The sequence below is a fragment of the Ursus arctos genome, unplaced genomic scaffold (genome assembly GCF_023065955.2).
Source record: "Ursus arctos isolate Adak ecotype North America unplaced genomic scaffold, UrsArc2.0 scaffold_16, whole genome shotgun sequence".
In the NCBI taxonomy this organism is placed as follows: Eukaryota; Metazoa; Chordata; class Mammalia; order Carnivora; family Ursidae; genus Ursus; species Ursus arctos.
Window position 1 is genome coordinate 43,194,580 of NW_026622830.1, and position 24,278 is coordinate 43,218,857.

The 24,278-nt window shown below is 41.5% G+C and overlaps 1 protein-coding gene across 1 annotated transcript in view; it reads left to right on the forward strand.

Moving 5' to 3' along the window:
* CFAP61 (cilia and flagella associated protein 61) overlaps nucleotides 1–24,278 on the forward strand; it is a 285,814-nt gene that overhangs the window by 22,122 nt on the left and 239,414 nt on the right. Inside the window, exon 6 of the mRNA XM_057312694.1 lies at nucleotides 6,806–6,938. Within this exon, the coding sequence (XP_057168677.1) occupies nucleotides 6,806–6,938 (133 nt within the window). The remainder of the gene's footprint in view (nucleotides 1–6,805; nucleotides 6,939–24,278) is intronic.

Sequence of the window (24,278 nt, forward strand, 5' to 3'; positions counted from 1 at the left end):
AACCCAAAGACACTACTTTCTTTAGGACTACCACTAAATTAGATGCTCTGTGAGTTTTTTTTCCTTCATTCACTGATTTCTTACAGCACAGGCACACACTCTCAGAATTGAAGAAATACAATATTTATGGCATTTAAAGTAACATCAGAATCACTTTTTCAACAGTACATGTTTAAGTCTAGCTAATGAAATGCAAATCCTCTCTGGATGTGGAAAATACCGTCAGACAGGAGAGGAGAGGCCGAGCCAATATTCTGAATGCAAAGGTGGCTCGCCCCTGCTGCTGCTGTCGTTCCAGTCCTTAAGTGTGAACTTTCCATCTGTGAATTCGCAATGCTTTCTTTGCTGGCAAGGAAACAATGTGCATTTCCCACCCTGGAGGGAAGCTAGCCTGTGGATTTTCCTCTAGGATTGTAATTATACAGAGGAGTGGTCAGGATGCTGAAGCTTTGAAGCAATCTGAGGGTCTCCCTGTCACCAAGAGACCATGCCAGTCAGCTGGAAAAGTTCTGTGGGTTCCAGGCGTCATGATATTCTTTGAAAGCCCAGCTAACTGACATAGTGGAAATGATGAGACCGTGTCCCCCCAGGAAGCAAGGGAGAGCCATCCCGTTCCTGTCATCCTCCACCTTGCCTTCCCCTGGGGTTAGAGGACACCCACACCCCAAGTGATGTGTTGATTTCTTCATGCTTTGGATTCTACTCCCATTTTCATCTGGTACATTTGTCAGAGTCTGATAGACATTTAGGTACCTGAGCAATCAACCAGTCTTTACGGGATGGACCTCTTATTTCCTGCAAACAAGGTAAAAGAAAATATTCTGTAACTGAATTACATTAACAAGCACATTGTTGCCTCCTCCAAGCCCCTTCCCAAATGGAAGATATTTAAGATTGTTGCTTTTCACCCAGAAAAGTATCATTCCCATTCTACTTTACGTTGATGAACTATAACCTGACATAGCTGGACACATGGCTGCACTATGCCAAACGAATTCACATAGAGTCGCTGCTCTGCTGTCCCAGTGGCAGGCAGCGCTCATCACCTCCAAGTGCTCGAATTGGAACATTTTACTGGATGAATTGCTTTTCGTAGCTGGGGTGTTTTGTTTCTGTGGAGCCGGACTTTGTCATATGCCATTTGAGACTCTGCAAGGCTGATGTCATACTTTATCATTAGCACTGGGGCTGATGCAAGATCATAAATTATCAATTGCCCCAAGGAATGCATTTGGCAGAACAAGTTCCAGTCTACCCATTTTGGGGAAGAGCTGAACAGAGAGACTCTTTAGAACTCTGCAGTTTGGAGATTTTCTTGTTATTTTTCCCAGCAGAATTAGTAGTTAGGTGTGATTATGGATAACTTCGTTAGTAGGCTGCAGAGGGCTCATGATTAGGTGTACGGCCTTGGGTCTGTCTGAGCCTTTGTTTCGTTTTTTTATATCCATGGAGTATTATTTTTGTGTTCATCCTATGTAGATAAAAGCCCATAGTACACAGTTGATTTTGGAGTTTTCTATATGATAGGTGTCTCGATTCACTTAAAAGGACTAGGATATTGAATTATTTTCCCATTATTTACAACAGTAAGCTCTCTTAATATCAATGTGGAGTGTTGTTTTTGGCAAAGTGTTTGAAAATGGATTTCTTTTAGAATCTAAGCTCCCCTCTGTTAACAGCACCCTTTTGGCAGGTTAAGTGGGGAAGTGGTTTCTGGAATGTAGTGGATGCTCTAGGCTCTTTGAGAGAGGTCCTGAGTGCTGGGGGTTGGGGGGAGCCAGTCAGAGGGGGTTTCCAGGTGGTGTGGGATGTGTCAGGGGAATGTGAAATCTCCCCAGAGCAAGTGCTGCAGAGGGCTTACTGCCTGCAGAGTCCCTTGTATCACTACATTGTACCTTCCCTGCTGTCCTTGTCCCTGCCTGTTTAGTAGATGAGAAACCAAGGCTTAGCACTGAAGTGCCTGGGCAGGTTTCTCAGTCAGTACAGGGTCGTGGGCTCCCCTCAGGCCACACGTCCCTCACCTGGAAAACGGGCTTAGTAATGGCACCCCTCAGAGCTGTCAGTGCATGTGCGATACCCACATATCCTGGGGATGGGAAGGGCCCCGCCCACGTTGGTGTCACTGTTGCTCCTGTGCTATGGCCTACAGGGTACGCAGGTGTCAAAGTTCAACAAATCCAGACTGGTTAAAGTGGTAAGGACAGATTTTAAACGGTAATAATTATTACAATAGGGAAAAGCGTGTAGTGTGAACTGAACTAAACTTTGGTTTATACGGAGGTGACTGGGCCTTTAAAAGAGAAAATGAGGGAATTGGGAAGGGGCAAGGAGAGTCTCAGTAGAGTCAGGGAAACGAAAAATTACAAGACGTGGGAAGTGGGGTTATTCCTTGTAAAACCCATCTGAGTTTGATAGCTGGAGCTTATCGGAGTTAGGCTCCTGCCCTCCCACAGAGACTGGGAGGCAGGGGCCCCACCCTCAGGTGTTGGCTGGAACAAATAGGAAATTCTTTTGGCAGCCTTGCTTTCTCAGGAAGGCACTTCAAGGGGGGCTGGGGTCATCCTCAGGTGTGGCCTTGAGCTCAGAGAAAGTATGTGGGTGTTTGTTCAAGTCTTTATAGGCCAAAGTTGAAGTCTAGTTGAGAAGAGGGTTCAGAGTGTCTTGGTTAACCTTTGTTACAGAGAAGCACAGGACTCTGTCTCTGTCCCCAAAGAGCATATTCCTTGGTTGGCAACATACTATGCTTTGACATTAATACAAAAGCGGTCAATAGATATCCAGTTTTGACTCTGTCATTAGGTTCCTGGGAAGAGAAACTGGGAAGATGAACCACTAGAGGGTATGGAGGGGAGGGGAAGTGAGCCTTTAAGGATGCCAGAATTTGGAATAAGTGAGGGAGTCACAGTGCTGGATTAGGGATGGAGACAGAAGGAGGGAAGATGGTGAGGTCCCTTTCTAGGGACAATGAGTAGATCAGCTGGTATTATTGTTGGTCATAATGATGGAAAGAGGCTTTAAAAATGAGGCTAAGGGCTCTGGGTTCATCCCAGAAACAGTGGGAGCTAGCAAAAGTTTTTGAGTAAGGAAGTGAGATAAAGAAAGCAGAGTTTTAAACAGATTAGTGATAGTGGACAGAATGGGAAAGTTTATACCTACAGTGGCCAGTGGGCAACCAGTACAATGATTCAAGCGTCTGTAGTGATAACCTCTTCCTTTCCATGCATTGATTATAAACGTTCTTCAGTTTTTATTGACCCTTCCTACCTAAGCAGTAGTAATATTAATAACAGTAGCATGTCACACATTATTATCTCACCATTTAATTTACTGTCTTTATGACAGAGAGAAAACTCTGGCACAGAGAGGTTAAGTGATTTGCCCAAGGTCACAGTTAGTAAATCCAGACTTAGGCATTCTGGCTTCCAGCCCAGGCTTTGACCACTACACTCTCTCATTTATTCTCCAATCTTTTCAAAAGAGCACTGCGAGCCTTCAGTGCATTTATTGTGGAGCTTTGGTATGCCCAACCAGAGGTGGCCACTGGTAGCTCTCACAGTGCTTGTGTATACACAGAAATAGATGGGCAGGTAGTCAAAGACTACTTTAAAAAATTAGTGTGGGGCTGAAATAGCTTGTGAAATGGCCATGGTGTCAGAGTACAGTCCCGCCCATCCTGAAGACAGAGTTGGTGTTTGTTTCTGGCTCCATGTTTAAATGTTTTTATTTAGTTAGTCATTATTATTAAAATAATGTGTAATGTGTAACACACTGTAATGAACACACAGTGTTACATTAGTTTCAGGTGTACAGTTAGTGATGCAGCAATTCTGTACATGACTCAGTTCTGGCTCCACGTTTTAGACTCATCACTAGAGAATCCCTCTGATGTTCTGGCATGTGGAACGAGACTGTTGGTTGGTGATGACATCATTGCCAGGTTGATAGTATAGTATAACAGGCAAATATCCTGGTTGCCAAATAAGGACCCTCTACTGTCTCTCCTTCCAGAGAGTGTTGACAAGAGGTTAAGAATAAGATTCAGGAAGAAAGAGATAAAGAAAGGGGGGGTAATCAGAAGGGGGAATGAAACATGAGAGACTATGGACTATGAGAAACAAACTGAGGGCTACAGAGGGGAGGGGGGTGGGGGAATGGGATAGGCCGGTGATGGGTAGTAAGGAGGGCACATATTGCATGGTGCACTGGGTGTTATACACAACTAATGAATCATCGAGCCTTACATCGGAAACCGGGGATGTACTGTATGGTGACTAACATAATATAATAAAAAATCATTATAAAAAAAAAAAAAGAATAAGATTCAACCTGAGAATTTATGTTTAAGCCCCCTGGTTGTCATCTTCTCTTTGTTTTTTCCTTCTTGTACCATGCTCTGTTGGCTAGCTTTCTCCTACATCTGAGGTTTTATATACCAGAAATCTAGTTTTTCAAATAGGTACTTCTTCCATCAAGATGATGCTTCCATCAAGATGCTTATTGCTGTTGAAAAACCAACATCATTCCAACAGATGAGGCTCTGTCACCAGAAGTAAAGGTTTCATCTTGGATACAGGGTAGAGATTTTCATCCAGAGTGCATGGAGTTGTCCACTTTAAAGCATTTAGATGTGGAGAGTAGAGCTGTGGCAGGAAGGGGGGAATCTGATCCAGGAATTGTGGCAGAGCTGGGTGGATGAGCCCATGGTGTTGACCTCTGGCCCTTGTGCCAAAGTCTCCTCTCCACTGTTTTGCTTGTGCTCATGCTTCCTGCTGCCCATTTTCAAAAGGAATGTCAAAGTAATTTTCTGAAGTAAAATTTTGAAGTGTGTTGTTGGCTTAGTGTAGTATGTGATGGCAGGGTCTAAGCTGACCTGGGTTCATAGCATGCTCTGCTGCCAGCTATTTCTGTCATCTCAGTTGGAGCATTTCATCAATCCTATGAGCCTTGCTCTCCTCCATCGACAGAGTGAAGATGGCAATGCCTACCTCCTGGGGTTGCTATGAGAAGTATAGCAACAGATAATCTGGATAAGGTCCTGAGCTTTATATACACATGATTCACTCAGATGAACCTACTATTAATGTCAAAGAGAACATATTAGAAGATCAAATAGGTGGATGCCTGGGTGGCTCAGACGGTTAAGTGTCTGCCTTCAGCTCAGGTCATGATCTCCAGGTCCTGGGATCAAGCCCCACGTCGGGTTCCCTGCTCAGTGGAAGTCTGCTTCTCTCTCTCTCTCTGTCTCTCCCCCCTCTCCCTCTGCTTCTCCCCTGCTTGTACTCTCTCCCTCTCAAATGAATAAATAAAATCTTAAAGAAAAAAGATCATCAGATAGGATGATGAAGATGGTGTAGTAATGAAGTAAAGGGAAGAAGAGATAGAATTTAGTAGCCAAATCAGATATATTACAGGGAAACAAAAAGGTAGAATATTTTAATAAGAGAAGTATCAGGAATTGAGTATACGAACATCCTAGGCAGGTAAATAGATATAATATAATCAAGAGTATACTAAATATAAATATAACCAAGAGTATACTAAAAAGAAGAAAAGACTGTTAATGGAGTCCAAGGGTCAGCATCACTGTGCTACCCTAAACCTGGTTGTTGGTACTCCCTCTCCTCCCACACTGGTTGTCAAGGTCACTGTACAGAGTCCTGAGAATGGAAATTTGAGGTGAATGTCTCCAAGATGGTGAGCAGAGCTTCATTATTTTTAAACCAGCATTTCCCCCTTTATGGGAAATGTGGAGATGTCTCAAGGAGTAAAGGGTAGACTTCTGTCCAAGATGGCGATATGGGAAGACCCTGAACACACCCCGTCCATGGACACACCAAATCAGTGCTATTTCAGAACAATTCCTCCTGAAGAAGAACAGAGGCCTGACTGAACAGCTTCTGAACAGCGCAACAAATGGTAGAGGGATCACAGAGAGAATGACAAGAGAGACAGAGAGACAGGAATGAAAGGAACCTCCACCCTGGATGCTGTGAACTTCAGTGAGCAGGGATAGTACCTGGGACCATAAGCAGACTTGTCTGTCCTGGGCCACAGAAAAAAAGCCTTAGTTTAAAAGGGCAACTAGAATAAAAAGGAACCAGCCCTAGAACCCTGCCAAATGACAGGGGAGCTGCTGGAACTTTCTCTGAGTCAGAAGGGCTGGCGAGCACCATGGTTTCTGTTCTCCACCCACCTTGATAGGAATAAAGGGTACCACAGGCCAGTGTTGGATAAATGCATAAACAAGGTTAAATATTCCTTATGCTAGTACTTCTCAGTCTTTAATACATAACTGTGTCACTCCAGAAGGCACCTATACTAGGAAATTGTCTTTAGACAGTGGAATTCTTTTGGGGGGAGGAAGGGGATGCTGAGGGCAATGTCATAGAAGTAGTGTTCCTTGAAATGCTTGGGAAAAGTTGTCCCCAGCTTTTTGTCCTTTGTCTCATGACAAATGCTGCCCTACATTCCATATCCAAATATGCTGGGATTTTCTATCCCCAGGTCCCTTGACATAGCTCTCTGCCCTTCTCTTCATTCAGGTTCCACCTCAGATGTCCTTCCTCAGAGAGGTCTTCCCTGACTGCTTGACCCTGTCACTCTCCATCCCAGAGCACTTACCACTATTTGAAATGTATGAAGTAATATATTTGCTATATTGTCATTGTGTTTCTCCTATTTGAATGCGGCATCATGCCATCAACATGTTGCTGTGTCCCCAGCATTTAGAACAGGCTCTGGCACATAGTAAGTGCTCCACTGAAGGAAGGAACACTGAACTTAATTAAGCCTTTGCCTTAAACAGGGTAGAAGATCATGATGATCTCATGCCGATATTTATGCGCCATGACACACTTCTGAAGGAAACTTACGGCGAGTACTTCCTGGCTGAACTAGTAGAGGCCCAAGACGAAGAGAATCATGCTGTTGTGTGTGAGGTTGGTGATTAATCCACCTGGGGATGTGCTTAGTGAGAAAAATGAAAGAAATAAGCGACACTGCCCAGCTCCCCGGAGCTGCCATCGCTCCCTGCTTCCTCAGGCACTTCCAGGTGGCGTGCCAGGCCCGCTTCTGAGCAGTGACATCACCCTCCTTCCCTGTGTGACCTGGCTTTAGGTTTGTAGGTTTTTGTGAGGTGCTTCCAGATACCAGGCTGCTGTGGACTCTGTGCCCTGCCCCTGAAGGTAGGGATGGAATTTAGGGTGAGAGAGAGATTCTTGAGGGTGTCTGGGGGGATTTCTGAGACCCCAGGATCCCAGAGGGCAGAGATCACAGACTAGCGTCCTGCTGGCACGTGGAATTTGTTTGACTTGGAAAATAATTCTTTTTAACTCTTTGTTTTAATGAAATTTTACACTTATAGAAAACTTCTAGGTACCAAAATTCCCTAAATGGTAACATTTTACCACATTTGCCTCTTTGCTTGCTTTTTCTCTCTATATATTTATCTATTTTTATATATAAACATATATATTCATATTACTTATCGCATAAATGTATTTATACCATAATATAGATATTATACATATATGTATTATTTTAGAACTATTTATATTTTTTTCTGAACCATTTAAGAGTAAGTTGTGGATGTTGCGCCTTTACCACTAAATACTTCAGTGTGTATTTCCTAAAGACAAGAATGTTCTCTGACTAACTGTAGTACAGTGATCAGGTGGAGCAGTTATGCTTCCTACTGTCCTATTGTCTAATCTACAGATCTTATTCCGGTTGTACTGACAGTCCTTTATAGCAGAAGTAAATCCACATCATCTGTTGCACTCAGGTGCCCTGTGTCTTCAGTCTCCTGTAATCAGAACACCTCCCCAGTGTGTCTTTGTTTTTCATGACAATGACCATTTTGAAGAGCACAGGTCAGTTATTTTGTGCCGCATCTCTCAATTTGGACTTGTCCATTGTTTTCTCATGATTTGATTTAGGTTATAGATGATTAAATTTTGTTGTATTAGCTAGCATTTCAAAATTAGGAAAGTATATATAACAATTGGAATTTCTAGCTTCTCTAGAAAAATCAGAAGGCCTGCTCTTGGGCCCCAGTAAGTTGGAGCTTTGGAGCAGCTGCTGCTGTAGACAGTGCAGGTGCCCTCGAGCCCATCACCATTCCCCCTGTGCCCTGGGGGTTCATGACCCTCCTCTGGCCATCTTCCCCACCTTGTACCAGCCTGGCCTTCATGAGCATGTCTGTTGTGACCACTGATTGAGAACATGCTTCACGAGTGTCCTGATTCCATAACATGCATCCTGGAAGGCTATACTGAGATGGGAGGTAGGGATGGCAGTAAAGAAAGATGGAACTCACCCCCTGTGGTTTGACAGCTGTAGACCCTGGGGTCTACCTACACCCAAGGGAAGGGGGGGAGAAGAGACACAGACGAGAGCTGGCAAGCTAGCTAGCTTTAGTGTGTCCCAGCTCAAAGCAGCGAGCAGGCTGACCCAGCTCCTTGGGCAGCCACTGTGGGCAATTCTGCAACTCTTGAGACTGTCTCTCATCCTTGCCTTGCCCCCAGAAGCATTCACGGAGGGACACTCCTCCCTTACAGAGTTCTAGCTAGCTGTGGCTTCCTTCTCTGCATTTGTCCCCACAGGATTTGATAATGAGGATTCGATCCCAGTTCTGACAGCTAAATGTAAATGTGTTGAGGTATCTTTAGACCTTTGTGGTGGTTTGAATGTGCTGAAGTAGGCCTTCCTGAAAAATATGATGGCATTCTACCTCATGTCAGTCCATCTGAAGCTTTGGGCATTCTTAAGGGTTGAAAATGATGAAATGGCGATATTCACAGCGACTGCTCAGTGGTATGGAGAAATTGTCTGACTGAAAAAAAAATGAGACTTCTAGTGCCTTATGGTAATTAGGGAATGTGTGGAGACTGTTCAGCTTTAGGAAGGATAGGGCTGTGACCAATGGCATCTGCTTTATGTGTGTATGAGAAAGGTGAGGAAAATACTTTAAAGTAGTAAGTACCCAAACTTGAGCATGCGTTGAAATGACTTCTTGGGTGATTAGAACACAGATTCCTGGGACTCACCCTCAGTGTGATCTTTTAGGTCTGGGATGGGCCGGAGACTGTGCCTTTTTCACTGGTTCCTGGGTGATATTGACACTGCTGGTTCAGGGACCACATTTGTATACTCTGTTTTTAGGGATTGAAGCTCTCCTCCAAATGACTCATTGTTGACTTGCATACAGGGATCTCACAAGGTCAGACTTTTGTTGATGGTTTTAGGAATTAAGAAAAGAAAGCAATTCAAATGTAAGCTAAGATGTTCCCTTTGCATCACATGAGAAATATAGAGGGCAATTTCTGTCAAGGCATTTAAAAAAGGTTTATATAAGCTTGGACCGAAGATTGTTTTTGACAAGATAATTTTATTTTGAATGAATTTTTGTGTTGCCTTTTGCATATCAGTAATAATCAACAAACATGGATAGAACCCTTGGATACCCAGCCCTACACCTGAATACTTCATTCATAAAATCCCAAGGTTTTATGGCAAAGATGACCACAAATTAGTTTTTTTCTTCAAGTGGATATTTGACCTTTGCTTTGTGCCAGTTTATTGAAAAGCATTCAAAGGTGGGAATTCAGCAGTTTTACTTCTAGGGTGATCATTCCGGGATTCTTCATACACTGATTTCTCTATTTGACAAAACTGTAAGAACTATTTAAAGAATATTACTTTTCTTGGAAAACTTGGAATCAAAAGTTCTTTTATTCTGATAACATGATCTGTTTGAAACTTGGTTCTACTTTAGCAGTTCTCAAGCTTTGTTTGTATGAGAACCACCAGGGAGGCTTTTAGACTATCTCCATGCCAATTAACTTGTATCCAGAATATATAATGCACTCATATAGCAATAAAGAGACAAATCATCTAAATAAAATGTGGGCAAAGGATTTGAATAGACATTTCTCCAAAAAAGATATACAGATGGCCAATAAGTTCATGAAATGGTGCTCAACACCATTAGTCATCAGGGAAATACAAACCAACACCACAATGAGATACCACTTCACACTTGCTAGGGTGGTTATAATAAAAGAGAGGGACGATAACATGTGTTGGTGAGGATGTGGAGAAAGTGGAACCCTCATAGACTGCGGGTGGGATTATAATATGGCATAGCCACTTTAAAAAACAATCTGGCATTTTCTCAAAAAGTGAAACATAGAATTACCATTTAACCCAGCAGTTCCACTCCTAAATTGAAAATAGATGTCCACACAAAAACACGTACACAAACATTCATAGCAGCGTTATTCATAATAGCCAAAAAGTGGAAACAACCCAAATGTCCATCTGCTGATGAATGAATAAACAAAAGTTGGTATAGCCATACAATGGCATATTATTAGGAGATAAAAGGGAATGAAGGACTATGCATGCTATAACATGTTTGAACCTTGAAAACATTATGCCAGGTGAAAGCATCCAGACCTCAAAGCCCACGTATTGTATGATTCCATTTATATGACAGCCTAAAAAAACAAGTCCATAGAAACAGAACAATAGATCAGTGGCTAGAGAAAGAGGTGGATGGAGAATAACTAATAAAGGGTATGGGCTTTTTTTTATGGGGGAAGCAGGGGACGAAAACGTTTTGGAATTAGTGGTTGAAGGTATATACCTTTGTGAATATAAAAAAGCTACTGAATTGTATACTCTTTAAAGGTTTATTTTTATAGGTGAATTATATCTCAATTAAAAATCCTGATGCTAGGATGTACCAAGTAGATCAATCTATTGGGGTGAGACACAATCAGCATTTCTATAACACTACCCATACGGTTGCAGTGTGCAGTCCAGGTGGTAAAACATTTATCTACATGATGGAAAATGAAAACATATCTGGTTAAGGACAGGATGACCTTAGATAAAGGCATTAGTTTCTTAATGTGAGAACTGGCCCTAAAAATTAGATTCTGAAGTCCTAGTTCATAATATTTGTTTCCTTCTCCATTGAAAGGGTTTCTTTACTTTTATTTTTTCATATTCAGGTTTTTGCATTCTTCTTTAAGGACTTTCATATATTTTCATTTGACTTACAGCTTCAGCCTAATGAAAAAAGGAGGAGTCAGGGAATATTTGGGCCCAGCAGCAAAACTATAATTTTTAAAACATTTTGAAAACTGTGTCTTTACATGATGAAACAAAACTACTGAGAAGTAATGATTCATGCAGACCTAATGGACAAATCTAGTTTAGTCAGGCCTTTGTTTTTTACAGAAGGCTTTTATTTATTTGTTCCAGCTTTACTGAGATATAATTCACATATATGATTGTGTAAGTTTAAGGTGTACACTGTGTTGATTTGATACATTTATATATTGTAAAATGATTACACCATAGAGTTAACTAACACCTCCCTCATGTCACATAATTACCAGTACCTTTTTGTGGTGAAAATGTTTAAGATCCATTCTTTTAGCAACTTTCAAATATATAATACCGTATTGTTAACTAAAATTACCATGCTGTACATTAGATCCCCAGAACTTATTCATCTTATAACTGGAAGTTTTGTGCCTTTTGACCAACATCCCCCCATTTCACTCACCTCCCAACCCCTGGTAACCACAATTTTACTGTTTCTGTGTTCTTTTTTTAGATTCCACATATAAGTGATATCATATAGTATTTGCCTTTCTGTGACTTATTGTGCTTAGCATAATGCCATCATGGACCATCCATGTTGTTGCAAATGGCAGGATTTCCTTCTTTTCTCATGGCCGAATAATATTCCATTGTATGCATATATATCACATTTTTTAATTCATTCATCTGTTGAAGGACACTTAGGTTGTTTCCATATGTTGGCTATTGTGAATAATGCTACAATGAACACAGAAGTGCAAGTATCTGTTTGAGATCCTGTTTTTGTTTCTTTTGGATATACAACCAAAAGTAGTATTACTAGGTCATATGGCAGTTCTATTTTTAATATTTTGAGAAACCTCTATAGTGTTTTCTGTACTGGCTGTAGTAAATTACATTCCTAGAAACAGTGTATGAGGGTTACATTTTTTTTTTTTAAGATCTTGTTTTTAAGTAATCTCTGCACCTGACATGGGGCTTGAACTCACAACTCCTGAGATTAAGAGTTACATGCTCTACCAACTGAGCCAGCCAGGGGCCCCATGAGGGTTACTTTTTCTCCACATTCTTGCCAATGCTTGTTATCGCTTGTCTTTGTTATGATAGCCATTCTAATAGATGTAAGGACATATCTCATTGGAGTTTTGATTTTCATCTCTTCATGATTAGTGAAGTTGAGCATCTTTTCATGTACTTGTTGATCCTTTGTATGTATTCTTTGGAAAAAATGTCTATTCAGGTTCTCTGTCCATTTTTAAATAGCATCTTTTTTCCCCTGTTGAATTGTATGAGTTCTTTATGCATTTTGGATATTAACCCCCATCTAATATTCCAGTATATGGTTTACAAATATTTTCTCCCATTCTGTAGATTACATTTTCATTGTATTGATTGTTCCTTTTGCTGTGCAGAAACTTTTTAGTTTGGTGTCATCTTTCTTATTAATTTTTGCTTTTTTGCTTCTGGTTTTGGTGTCATATTAAAAAAATTGTTGCCAAGAACAATGTCAAGGAGCTTCTTTCCTACATTTTCTTTAAGTAGTTATACAGTTTCAAGTCTTATGTTAAGTCTTTAGTCCATTTTGAGTTAATTTTTGTGACTGGTGCGAGATGGAGTCCAATTTCACTCTTCTGCATGTGTATAATCAGTTTTCCCAATACTGTTTATTGAAGAGACAGTCATTTCCCCATTGAGTATTCTTGGCTCCCTTGTTAAATATTAGTTGCTCATATATGCGGGTGTTTATTTCTGGGCTCTCGATTCTGTTCCGCTGGTTTCTGTGTCTGCTTTTGTCTTAGTACTGTACTGTTTGGATTGTTATAGCTTTGTAATATGATTTGAAATCAAATCACCTTTGTTCTTTTTTTGAAAGATTTATTTTTTTATTTTAATTTTTTTAAAAAATTTATTTATTTTAGAGAGAGAGAGCACAAGTGGGAGGGGCAGGGAGAAGGAGAGAGAATCTCAAGGAGACTCAGTGCTGCGTGGAGCCGACATGGGGCTCCTTCTCAGGATCCTGAGATCACGACCTGAGCTGAAACCAAGAGTCAGACACTTAACTGACTGCGCCACCCAGGCACCTCTATTTATTTGAGAGAGAGAGAAAGAGAGAGAGTACCAGCATGCAGGGGGAGGGGCATAGGGAGAGGGAAAGAAACTCAAGCCAGACTGCTTGCTGAGTGTGGAGCCTGACTTGGGACTGGATCTCATGACCTGGAGCTCAAGATCTGAGCTGACATCAAGAGTTGGTCACTTAAGTGACTGAGCCACCCAGGCATTCTTCCAGCTTTGTTCTTTTGGTATCTTTTGTGGTTCCATACAAATCTTAGGATAGTTTGTTCTATTTCTATTAAAAACACCACTGGAATTTTGATAGGGATTGCACTGAATCTAGAGATGACTTTGGGTAGTATGAACATTTTAACAATGTTAATTCTTCTAATTCAATTGTTTTTAGTACTATTGTGGATAGGATTGTTTTTTTCTTTTTCAGGGGTGTAACTTTACTGAATTCATTTATCAGTTCTAACAGCTTTTTGGTGGAGTCTTTAGGATTTTCTATATATAAGATCATATATCATTTTCAAACAAAGACACTTTTACTACTTCTACTTACTACTACTTTGCTACTTCCTTTTCTTGCCTGATTTCTCTGGATAGGACTTCCAGTCCTCTGTTGAGTAGGAGCGGTAAGAGTGGACACCATTGTCCTGCTGCTGATCTTAGAGGGAAAACTTTCAACCATTCACTGTTGAGTATGATGTGCTATGGGCTTGTCATAAATGGCCTTTATTTAATTAAAATATTTTTTCTACTATACCCTGTTTATTGAGCATTCTTCTCATGAAGGGATGTGATATTTTGTCAAATGCTTTATCTACATCTGTTGAGATGGTCATATGATTTTTATTTTTCTATTAGTGTAGTATATCACTTTTATTGATTTGTGTATATTGAACCATCCTTGCATCACAGGGATAAATCCTGTTGTGTATGATCCTTTTAATGTGTGTTGAATTCACCTTGCTAATATTTTGCTGAGAAATTTGCATCAGTATTCATCGGGGATATTGGTCTATAGTTTTCTTGTAATGTCCTTGTCTGACTTTGGTATCAGAGTAATGCTGGCCTCATAAAATATTCAATTTTTTGGAAGAGTTTGAGAAGGATCGGTATCAGTTCTTCTTTAAATATTTGGTAGAATTTACAAGTGAAACCATCGGGTCTGGGGCTTTTCTTTGGCAGGAGGTTTTTGATTGCTGATTCACTCTCTTTACTTGTTATTCATCTGTTCGTATTCTCTATTTCTTCATGTTTCAGTCTAGGTAGGTTGTATATTTCTAGGAATTTATCCATTTATTTTAGGTTGTTCAATTTGTTGCTATACAGTTGTTCATTGTAGTCTCTTATGATTGTATTTCTTTGTTACCAGTTGTAATGTCTCCTCTTTCTATTCTGATTTTGAGTTTTCTCTCTTTTTTCTTAGCCTAGCTAAAGGTTTGTCAATTTTGTTTGTATTTTCAAAAATCAACTCTTAGTTTCATTGAACTTTTGTACTGTTTTTCTATTTCATTTATTTCTGCTCTGTTCTTGTATTTCCTACCTTCTGCTAACTTTGGGCTTAATTTGATATCCTTTTCCAAGTTCCTGGAAGTGTAAATTTCATTGTTTATTTGAGATCTTTTTTTCTTAATAGTAAGCATTTTTTTTTTATGTTATAGATTAGTGGTTTTTTTTAATGATTTTTTATTATATTATGTTAGTCACCATACAGTACATCCCCAGTTTCTGATGTAAGGCTCGATGATTCATTAGTTGTGTACAACACCCAGTGCACCATGCAATACGTGCCCTCCTTACTACCAATCACCAGCCTATCCCATTCCCCCACCCCCCTCCCCTCTGAGGCCCTCAGTTTGTTTCTCATAGTCCATAGTCTCTCATGTTTCATTCCCCCCTTCTGATTACCCCCCTTTCTTTATCCCTTTCTTCCCCTACCGATCATCCTAGTTCTTACGTTCCATAGATGAGAGAAATCATATGATAGTTGTCTTTCTCTGCTTGACTTATTTCACTTAGCATTATATCCTCCAGTGCCGTCCATGTTGCAGCAAATGTTGAGAACTCGTTCTTTTTGATAGCTGAGTAATATTCCATTGTATATATGGACCACAACTTCTTAATCCAGTCATCTGTTGAAGGGCATCTCGGTTCCTTCCACGATTTAGCTATTGTGGACAATGCTGCTATGAACATTGGGGTGCATATGGCCCTTCTCTTCACTCCGTCTGTATCTTTGGGGTAAACACCCAGTAGTGCAATGGCTGGATCATAGGGTAGCTCAATTTTTAACTTTTTAAGGGATCTCCACACTGTTTTCCAGAGTGGCTGTACCAACTTGCATTCCCACCAACAATGTAGGAGGGATCCCCTTTCTCCACATCCTCTCCAACAATTGTTGTTTCTTGCCTTGTCTGTTTTGGTGTCCATATTCAGTAAGGTGGTATCTAGTGTGGTTTTGATTTGAATTTCTTTGATGGCTAATGATTTTGAACATTTTTTCATGTGTCTGTTAGCCATTTGTATGTCTTCATTGGAAAAGTGTCTGTTCATATCTTCTGCCCATTTTTTGATTTGTTAATTTGTTTCTCGTGTATTGAGTTTGAGAAGTTCTTTGTAGATCTTGGATACCAGTCCTTTATCTGTAGTGTCATTTGCAAATATATTCTCCCATTCCGTGGGCTGCCTCTTAGTTTTTCTGACTGTTTCCTTGGCTGTGCAGAAACTTTTAATCTTGATGAAGTCCCATAAATTCATTTTATCTTTTGTTTCTCTTGCCTTTGGGGATGTGTCATGAAAAAGGTTGCTTTGGCCGATGTCATAGAGGTTGCTGCCTATGTTCTCCTCTAGAATTTTGATGGATTCCTGTCTCACATCGAGGTCTTTCATCCATTTGGAGTTTATCTTTGTGTATGGTGTGAGATAGTGGTCAAATTTCATTCTTTTGCATGTAGCTGTCCAATTTTCCCAGCACCATTTATTGAAGAGACTGTCTTTTTCCCACCAGATGTTTTTTCCTGCTTTATCAAATATTAGTTGCCCAAAGAGCCGAGGGTCCATTTCTGGGCTCTCTATTCTGTTTCATTGGTCTATGTGTCTGTTTTTGTGCCATTACCATGCTGTCTTTGTGATCACAGCTTTGTAGTACAGCTCGAAATCCGGCATTGTGATGCCCCCAGCTTTGTTTTTCCTTTTCAACAGTTCCTTGGAGATTCGGGGCCTTTTCTGGTTCCATACAAATTTAAGGACTATTTGTTCCAGTTCTTTGAAAAATGTCCTTGGTATTTTGATCGGGATAGCATTGAAAGTGTAGATTGCTCTGGGTAGCATGGACATTTTAACTATGTTAATTCTTTCAATCCATGAGAATGGAATATCTTTCCATCTTTTTATGTCTTCCTCAATGTCTTTCAAGAGTGATTTATAGTTTCTAGAATATAGGTCCTTTACGTCTCTGGTTAAGTTAATTCCAAGGTAACGTATGGTTTTCGGTGCTATTGTAAATGGGATGGATTCCCTAATTTCTCTTTCTTCGGTCTCGTTATTCGTGTATAGAAATGCAACTGATTTCTGAGCATTGATTTTGTATCCCGCCACATTACTGAATTGCTCTATAACTTCTAATAGTTTGGGAGTGGCTTCTTTTGGGTTTTCCATATAGAGTATTATGTCATCTGCGAAGAGAGACATTTTGACTTCTTCTTTGCCGATTTGAATTACTTTGATCCCTTTTTGTCGTCTGATTGCTGTTGCAAGGACTTCTAGTACTATGTTGAATAATAGTGGCGAGAGTGGGCATCCTTGTCAAGTTCCTGATCTTAAGGGAAAGGCTTCCGGCTTTTCCCCATTGAGAATAATATTTGCAGTAGGCTTCTCATAGATGGCTTTTATGAGATTGAGAAATGTACCCTCTATTCCTACACTCTGAAGGGTTTTAATCAGGAAAGGATGCTGTATTTTGTCAAATGCTTTTTCGGCATCGATTGAGAGGATTATATGGTTCCTGAGTCTTTTCTTGTTGATATGATGTATCACGCTGATTGATTTGCAAATATTGAACCACGCTTGCATCCCAGCTATGAATTCCACTTGATCGTGATGGATAATCCTTTTAATGTACTGTTGGATTCTATTAGCAAGTATCTTGTTGAGGATTTTGGTGTCCATATTCATTAGGGAAATTGGTCTGTAATTCTCCTTTTTGAGGGGGTCTTTGCCTGGTTTGGGGATCAAGGTAATATTGGCCTCATAGAATGAGTTTGGTAGCTTTCCTTCTGTTTCTATTTTTTGAAATAGCTTTAGGAGAATAGGTATTATTTCTTCTTTGAATGGTTGGTAGAATTCCCCAGGAAAACCGTCCGGGCCTGGAGTTTTGTTATTTGGAAGGTTGTTTATCACTGACTCAATTTCTGCATAATTAATTGGCCTGTTTAAGAAATCAATTTCTTCCTGTTTCAATCTTGGTAGTTTATAGGTTTCCAGGAAGGATTCCATCTCTTCCAGATTGCTTAGTTTATTGGCATATAGCTATTGATAAAAATTTCTAATAATCCTTCCAATTTCAATGGTGTTCGTTGTGACCTCTCCTTTTTCATTCATAATTTTAATAATCTGGGTCCTTTCTCTTTTCTTTTGGCTAAGTCTTGCCAGTGGTCTGTCAATTTTATTGATTCTCTCAAAGAACAAGCTTCTAGTCCTGTTGATCTGCTCTACTGTACTTCTGGTTTCTGATTGATTGATTTCAGCTCTAATTTTGGTCAACTGCTTCCTCGTGCGTGGATTAGGCCTGTCCCTCTGTTGCTGTTCCAGCTTCTTGAGGTGAGAATATAAAAACTGCATTTTAGATTTTTCTATTCTTTTGAGTGAGGCTTGGATGGCTATGTATTTCCCCCTTAGGACTGCCTTTGCAGTATCCCATAGGTTTTGGACCATTGTATTTTCATTCTCATTGGTCTCCATAAATTGTTTAATTTGATTTTTGATTTCCTGGTTTATCGAGTCATTCCTGAGCAGGATGGTTCTTAGTCTCCAAGTGTTTGAGTTTCTTCCAAATTTTTCCTTGTGGTTGAGTTCCAATTTCAGAGCGTTGTGGTCTGAGAATATGCAGGGGATAATTTCAATCTTTTGGTATTGGTTGAGACCTGTTTTGTGTCCCAGAACATGGTCTATTCTTGAGAATGTTCCATGGGCATTAGAATAGAATGAGTATTCTTTGGTTCTGGGTTGTAGTGTTCTGTATATATCTATGAGGTCCAACTCGTTGAGTATGGCATTCAAAGCCTTTGATTCTTTGCTTAGTTTTTGCCAGGGTGTTCTGTCTATTTCTGAGAGTGGAGTGTTGAGGTCCCCTACTATTAATGTATTTTTATTTATATGTCTCTTTATTCTGGTTAAGAGTTGGCTTGTGTATCTTGCTGCTCCCCTGTTGAGGGCATATATATTTATAATTGTCATATCCACTTGTTGAATACTTCCTTTAAGAATAATGTAGTGCCCTTCTGCGTCTCTAACTATAGTCTGTAGTTTAAAATCCAATTTATCTGATATTAGAATTGCTACCCCAGCTCTCTTTTGAGGTCCATTTGCGTGAAAGATGGTACTCCATTCCCTTACTCTCAGTCTGAATGCATCTTTGGGTTCGAAATGAGTGTCTTGTAGACAGCAAATGGATGGGTCATTTCTTTGTATCTAGTCTGCAACCCTGTGGCGTTTTATGGGATGGTTCAAACCATTTACATTAAGACTGAGTACTGAGAGATATGATTTTAATGATGCCATGTTGTCAGTAAAGTCTTTGTTTGTATTGGCTGTGACTTTCTGTTCTGTATCACTCTTGGGGCCTTTTTACTTTTATAGAACCCCCCGTAATATCTCCTGTAGGGCTGGTTTCGTGGTTACAAAATTGGTTAGTGACTGACGATTCTGAAATGTCTTTATTTCTCCATCAATTCTGAATGACAGCCTTGCTGGATAAAGGATCCTTGGCTGCATGTTTTTCTCTGAAAGAGCTTTAAATATGCTCCCCCAACCCTTTCTCTCATTCCAGGTCTGTGTAGACAGGTCTGACGTAATTCTGATGCCTTTGCCTTGGTACGTGAGAAATTTCTTTGCCCTGGTCGCTTTCAATACTGTATCCTTGGATCTAATATTTGTGAAGTGCACTATGACGTGACGTGGCGTAGGTTTGTCGTGGTTGAGGTTGGGTGGGGTCCTCTCTGCCTCTTGGACACGAATGTTTGTTTCCCTCGCTAGATTAAGGAAGTTTTCAGCTACAATTTGTTCAAACATCTCTTCTAGACCTCTGTTTTTCTCCACCCCCTCGGGGATGCGATGATTCTAACATTGGATCGTATCATTGAGTCAGTAATCTCCCGTAACCTACATTCGTGGGCTTGGATTTTTTTAAGACCATCCTCTATTTTCATTTTTTCCTCTATTAACCCATCCTCCAATTCACTAACCCGTTCCTCTGCTTCGGTGACCCTGGCCGTCAGAGCCTCTAGTTTTGCCTGCATTTGGCTCATAGAATTTTTAATTTCTGTCAGATTCGCTCTCATTTCTGTCCTTAGGGATTCTATATTCTCAGTAACCTTTTCGTTAATAGTTTTTTCAATTCTACTCATCATTTTGACCATCGTTACTCTGAATTCCATTTCTGATACTTTGGTTACATCCATAGCCATTATTTCTGTGGCAGAGGCCACAGACTCACTGTCTTTTCTTTGCTTGGGGGGGCTTCTCCTTCTTGTCATTCTGATGAGGAGAGGCTGCGGGGTTGTCCAGAGCCCAAATTATTAACTGGGTCCCAGGCCGTGCCCCTTGTTTTATAGGGATCTTAGGGATGTGGGCTTCTTCTTTAAAGATTTTATTTATTTATTTATGTGGCAGCCAACCAGCAAGAGAGGGAACAGAAGCAGGGGAGTGGGAGAGGAAGAAGCAGGCTCCCAGCGGAGGAGCCCGATGAGGGACTCCTTTCCGGAACGCCGGGATCACGCCCTAATCCGAAGACAGGCGCTCAATGACTGCGCCACCCAGGCACCTGGGTTGTGGGCTTCTTGATTTTTCAGCCTGCCTTCTGTGTTCTGGGGGAGGGGCTTGCCTCCCGATACTCAGGCCACCCTGTTTGGTTAGAGTCTCCATGTCCTCTGAGAGGGGGGATGGGGATGGGCACTCTCTGAGCCGGTATTTCCAGGCTTTTGTTCTCTGGCGGCTTTCCCTGGCGGTTTGCTGTGCCTCTTCTGAGAGTCAGAGCAGCAGCGGCCGAATTTCAGCCTCTGTCACAGAACAGAGAGATTGCGGCCCGTTCTCTACTAATGTTCTGGCCACTTTAACTCTGATACTGTTGGTGCTGCTCAACCCTGCAGCGTCCCGGGATGTGCGCCCCACACCCGGCGTCCCAGCCCTCACTTCCAGGGCCGACGCGTCTCTGTCCTTTGTGTTTCTAACGCCGCCAGCCGCCAGCTGCCCCGGGCGCACTCCCGGATCTCCCGGTCTCAGTCTGGATCCAGTGAGCGCACCGGGATTCCGGTGTTCCGTGAGAAGCCTGGTGGCGCGCGCACCCGGCTCATGGTCTCAGTCTGCTGTTTTGCGGGTGCCGTCCGCGAGCCCTGCCCGCTCTCCCGTGCAAGCTACCGCTTCCCGGCGCCCGAACGCGGCAGCTCCCTCCCCCTTCCGTTTATCTTCCGATATCTGTGCACGGTTTCATGGCTCCCTGCTTCGTACCTCAATACTCAGCGCTGGAGATGTTCATTTGTAGAGATCCAGATGCATCTTCCTGCGTCTCAGGCTGGTTCCGTGGTTGTTTAGGCTGGTCTGGTACCTATCCAGCTCGACTCGGGGGACTGGCTGAAAAAGGTGTCTCCTACTCCTCCGCCATCTTAACTCCATCTTAATAGTAAGCATTTATTGCTATAAATTTACCTCCTAGAACTGCTTTTTTCTTTTTTAAATTTTTGTTTAAATTTTAGTTAACAAAAGTGCAATATTAGTTTCAGAAATAGAATTCAGTAATTCCTCACTTATATAGAACACCCATGGGGCGCCTGGGAGGCTCAGTCGTTAAGCCTCTGCCTTAGGCTCAGGGTGTGATCCCGGCGTTTTGGGATCGAGCCCCATATCAGGGTCCTATGCTGGGAGCCTGCTTCTTCCTCTCCCACTCCCCCTGCTTGTGTTCCCTCTCTCCCTGGCTGTCTCTCTCTCTCTGTCAAATAAATAAATAAAATCTTAAAAAAAAAAAAAAAGAACAACCAGTGCTCATCACAACAAGTGCCCTTCTTAATACCCATCACCCATCTAGCCCATCCCTCACCCACCTCTCTCCATCAACCCTCAGTTTGTTCTCTATCATCAAGAGTCTCTTATGGTTTGTTTCCCTCTCTCCTTTTTTCCCCCTCCCATATGTTTCGGTGTATAACTGCTTTTTCAACATCCCATAGGTTTTGGTATTTTGTCTTTCCATTTCTGTTCGTTTGAAGATATTTTTTATTTCCTTTTTGATTTCTTCTCTGGAACAATTCCATGATTGTTCAGGAATGTTGGTTTTTGGTGTTTTCTTTTTTTGTTTTTTAATTTCCACATATTTGTGAATTGTCCAAGTTTCCTACTGTTACTGATTTTTAGTATTATAACATATGGTCGGAAAAGATACTTGGTATGATTTCAGTCTTCTTAAATTTGCTAAGACTTGTTTTGGCCTAATATATGATGTATCCTGGAGAATGTTCTGTGTATGCTGGAGAAGAATGTATAGTCTGCTGCTGTTGGATGGCATGTTCTGTGCATGCCTGTTAGGGCCATTGGTCTAAAGTACTGTTCAAGTCCAACGTTTCCTTGTAGATTTTCTGTCTTGGATGGTCTATCCATTGTTGAAAGTAGAGCTATTAAAGGCCCCTGCTATTATTGTATTGTCTATTTCTCCCTTCATATCTTTTAATATTTGCTTGGTATATTTAGATGGTCCAATATTGAGTTTATATATATTTATGATTGTTATATCTTTTTGATAAAATGACCCCTTAATCATTGATATAATGACCTTCTTTGTCTCTTGTTTCTGTATTTGGCTTAAAGTCTTTTTTGGTTTCCACTTGCATGGAATGTCTTTTTCCCTCTCTTCACTTTCAGTCTATGTGTTTCCTTAAAGCTGAAGTGAGTCTCTTTTAGGCAGCATATAGTTGGGTTTCTCTTTTCTTTTCTTTTCCTTCCTTCCTTTTTTTTTTTTTTTTTTTTTTTTTGAGAGAGAGAGAGAACATGAGCGGTTGGGGGGGCGGGCAGAGAGAGAGGGAGAGATAAAATCCCAGGCAGGCCCCATGCCTAGAATGGAGCCCAACATGGGGCTTCATCCCACAACCCTGAGATTGTGAGCTGAGCCAAAGTCAAGAGTCAGATGCTTAACTGACTGAGCCACCCAGGCACCCCTGCTATCTTGAATTCTTTATCTGGCAAGTTAGAGATCTCCATGTCTTTGGGTTTGGTTACAGGAAAGATATGGTGATCTTTTGGTGATGTCATTTTCTTGATTTTCTCATGTTTCTTGGAGTTTTTCATTACTGTCTTCACATCTGAAGTAGCAGTTATCTCCTCCAGTCTTTACTTTCTTCAGAAGGGACGTACCTCTGTCAGCCCTGCTAGAGATCCTGAGGGGTTCTCAGACCTGCTATGGATAAATCTGCTCCACCTTTCTTGCTCCCTCTTGTGGAAGACTTCTTAAGCTTGTATGCATTCTCTGGATCTTTCAAAGCACCAGGTCGAGTGCTGATAACCTCTTTTATTTTCCCAGAGGTAGCTGCTCAAGTGTGTAGTCTCCCTCTGGCCACAGACTGATTTTCTGCAGTCTTCACTAACCATCTGCCAAAGCCTGCTCATGGTGCTATTGGGAGTGTGCACAGGAGCTGGCCACAGGGCGGGATGATGTGTGAGTAAGGCACACAGGTTGCTAGGATTGTTTGTGGGCCAGTTGAGGGGTTTCATGGGCAAGATATTCCCAGCAGTTTGTGGGCAGGCTTCTTGATGTAATCCACAATGCAGTTAGGAACCGGGTCCCTTTATTGCCCTCCAAGAGTGCTATTTGCTGATCTTCCTAGCCTCTTTCCACTCCCCAAGTCATAGAGCTCCCAATTAAGTACTCTGGATGAGGTGAAAGAGAAGGGCCTCTTTGGAAGAATCCCACACAGCTGGGGAAGCTGGGTGCTCACTCACACACTCTCCCTTTTTCCCATTGGCTAAATCCATGGCCCATTGGACAAATCGAGGGCCGTTCTTGCCCTTAAACTGTGCCTCATTGGGGAATGGGTGAGATGGGTAAAGCCAGACTCTTCCTCTTATTCACTTCAGTGCATCCAAACTTGTACTTTTTTGCTCCAGTGGAGTCCTGGAACTTCTCTGGAAACTACTTTTTACAAAGACTGTCTCCTCTATAAATGATTATCTAAGTCCATATTGTCCAAGGGCTTCTGGACCATGGCCAAGACAGGCTGGACCTAGTTCACAGTCCTCCTCAGGATTCATAGTCAAGTCCGAGGTGTGTCTGCCTATTTCCTCATGTGCAGTGGGCAAAACCTTGGTGTATGGTGCTGAATGCCACAGCTCCTCAGAGGCCCTTTTGTTCATGGCTGGATGCCGAATGTTTGCTGTTGAGCTTGGGGACAACAATGATGGACATCTTTATGCCACCGTGATGCTGATGTCACTCTGGAGAAGGCTTTTGATTCTTTGGTTTTAAGGTGCCAGTTTCAACCCAAATCACTTGTGTTAGTGCTTATGAAGAGCAGTTGCAGTGACTACCTCCATGTATTTTCCTCTCTAGTCACATGTTACACATTTTCAGTGCATGTAACATCAGAGGAAAATTGAAGGCTGAAAATTGTAGCCCCACCCTGCAAGGATCCTTTGGTGTCTCTAAAGAGGCAATTGGGGTCCAGCCCAGTTTCTGAGAGGCTGTGTTACCTGAGACATCAGATGCTTCACATTCTGTGGAGAAACAACCATGGGCCTTGATCTTTAAATAGGAGGGCAGAAGCAGGACCTCCTTAACAGGGAGGAAGCCAGTCCAGGACTTGGGAGCACATCTCCAGTTTCTACTGAGCTGTCTCTGGTGTCTTAAG